At 33.3% G+C, this 2,724-nt stretch overlaps 1 protein-coding gene across 1 annotated transcript in view; it reads right to left on the reverse strand.

Moving 5' to 3' along the window:
- Nucleotides 1-1,438: 1,438 nt before the first annotated feature.
- LOC117111058 (hemagglutinin/amebocyte aggregation factor-like) overlaps nucleotides 1,439-2,724 on the reverse strand; it is a 3,218-nt gene continuing 1,932 nt past the window's right edge. The window contains exons 3-4 of the mRNA XM_033253941.1: nucleotides 2,306-2,458; nucleotides 1,439-1,785 (exon numbers count right to left, since the gene is read on the reverse strand). Coding sequence (XP_033109832.1) covers nucleotides 1,740-1,785; nucleotides 2,306-2,458 — 199 coding nt within the window. The 3' untranslated portion in view covers nucleotides 1,439-1,739. The remainder of the gene's footprint in view (nucleotides 1,786-2,305; nucleotides 2,459-2,724) is intronic.

Below are 2,724 nucleotides of genomic sequence, written 5' to 3' on the forward strand. Positions count from 1 at the left end.
AGTATCCAGAAAAAATCTTAAAGACGTGACAAGTACATTAATAACAGAAATGTGTATTTTGAAATCTAAACGGTTTAATCGAAGCAAGCAAAAACATACGTTCTCCAAAGATTGTCTCCCTCTCCTTAGGAATACTTATTTTGGGGTTTTGACTTATTAAGGAGAGAGGTTTTTCATCTCAATACTAAAATTAGAACCGCTATACAATCAACCTATATACCTTTTTACTATAAATATGTCATGTGTATGTTGATATCTGTTTCGGTCAACAGTTTAGACGTATCATATCATTTTTATTTTAATCAGTATACAAAGAAAATTCATTATTTTGAAATCACTATTGATTAATTGTAGAAATATTTAAGTGGCATTGCTTTAAAGAAGCCAAATTAAACATAGTGCCAGGCCCTTCAATCACGCGTCGATGGTCTAGAAAATTACTTGCGCAGATCCGTATAGTACTGTAGACGTAATTTTTCCTACAGCATCTTTCGAGAGATTTAAATTTTTCCTTAATTTATAGTTCTTAACGTGTATTAATCTAACATCCTAATTTTCTCGCCTCCTTTCTTGGAGGTGTAACTTTCGCTTGCTTTAACTCAAAAGGCTCCAAAATTTCACTACCAAAATGTGGGGTGTTTTTTTTTTCCGCAAAGCTCAGGTCCAATGCGGCCTGAGACGGTACGGCAAGCCCGCTCATGATTGACGTTGCGCGTCTTAAACTGTGGTGGTGGATCTTTCCTATCATTCGACACTATTTCCACCCCTCCTATATACTCCCACAGTTTTGGAGTCCTTAGGAGACTTTACCCACCAGAACTATATTTGCAAGTAACAATTAGTTAGCAGGTATAATGACTTTATTTTAGTAGTAGTAGCCATAGCTAGTGCCGGTCTACTGCTAATAGCCATTGCCGATCTACTGCAGATAGAGAGAAGGGATTTTACCCTGTTCGCTTTTACTATAGTGTTAATGTAGTCATTCATTAGCATATTGTGTCCGGAATTACTTTATAGGCCAGCAAAATAATTACAAAAATAACAGACAAATGGCAACATAAATTCTCGAAATTTTATTATTTCCTCAAATTTGCGCGTCTTAAACTGTGGTGGTGGATCTTTCCTATCATTCGACACTATTTCTACCCCTCCTATATACTCCCACAGTATTGGAGTCCTTAGGAGACTTTACCCACCAGAACTATATTTGCAAGTAACAATTAGTTAGCAGGTATAATGACTTCATTTTATAGTAGTAGCCATAGCTAGTGCCGGTCTACTACTAATAGCCATTGCCGATCTACTGCAGATAGAGAGAAGGGATTTTACCCTGTTCGCTTTTACTACAGTGTTAATGTAGTCATTCATAGCATCTTGTGTCCGGAATTACTTTATAAGCCAGCAAAATAATTACAAAAATAACAGACAAATGGCAACATAAATTCTCGAAATTTTATTATTTCCTCAAATAATTAATCAAAATTGCCATTACGAATAGGTTTCGGATAAACTAAGGCTCGGTGTTTAGGCATTGATTGATAGGCCCTTCTTTATTCAATGTATGTTAGTAACGTACATGTTTTGAAGGGCTCAGCTCTGTAAATTATTCACTTAGATTCCATAAGAACCATAAATTATTGAAAGAATTTCTATTTCTCATTAGGCAATTTTTTATGCTAAAGAAAGTGTCACTATCATAAAAGTTTAAAGTCCGCATTTACAGTCAGTCCATCATTGATTTAAGGTGTTTTTACTTGACATACATTGTACTGCCATAATCTGTCCCTGCAAGAACAATAAGGGTCCATTTTGTAAACAGTTTTCACATGAATAAAAAAAAAAGACTTAAAATTGTAGTATGTATTGATAGGGAAGAAGGCTTTTGTACTCTGAGGGTTGTTATTCATTTGGTATACTTTATTTCTTTATGAACATTAAGTTCAATTTATGATTAAATATATACATTTCTACTATATCAAGGTACCATATGATTAGCTTTGGCTGGTTGAACAATCCTTGCATGCATTGTTAAATGGAAAAAAATTAATAATGTTGAAGAGGGCGATAAGCCTTAACATCAATCTAATTATCACCAATTAATTTCTTTTCGGTCTGCAAACTATTAGCAAATTCACCAAAAAACAAATATATAGGCCAGCCAAACCACAGTAACTTATTCAATCATAGATACAAAACCGATGGCAGTAAATAATGATTATGATAATGATGACAGTGCTGTTAGTTGTGATGTTGACGGTGAGTGTGATGACGGCATATGATGGTTTAAACATTTTATATTACATACTCTCTGCCATTGTCATGCTGGCCTGCCACGCCATGGATCCAGTAATTACTTGGAGCTGAGAATTCGTGGTATCCATCCCAACTATGCATGGTTTGTGTATCGTAACAGTTCACGGTATAATAACTGTTACTTTCGCAACAGTATAATTTCCATCTGAAAACAACAGTAAATACACGAATATTTATTATTTGATTCCTTGAATAAAGTGAAAATTTGTTTGTGTTTATACAATGGAATTAATACAATATAAGTTAATAAATATATGTAAATGACACATCCTTATCAAAAATATATTTGCTAAGACCAGTGATTAAAATTGTAATAATATATAAATCAAAAATAAAAATATTACTTAGTTAGCTTAAATAATATTCTAATTGTTTTATTTAGAGTTATACACAGAAGTGTAAATAAAGTTA

The sequence above is a fragment of the Anneissia japonica genome, unplaced genomic scaffold (genome assembly GCF_011630105.1).
Source record: "Anneissia japonica isolate Jap-2015-1 unplaced genomic scaffold, ASM1163010v1 scaffold573_len2283161_cov171, whole genome shotgun sequence".
NCBI lineage: Eukaryota > Metazoa > Echinodermata > Crinoidea > Comatulida > Comatulidae > Anneissia > Anneissia japonica.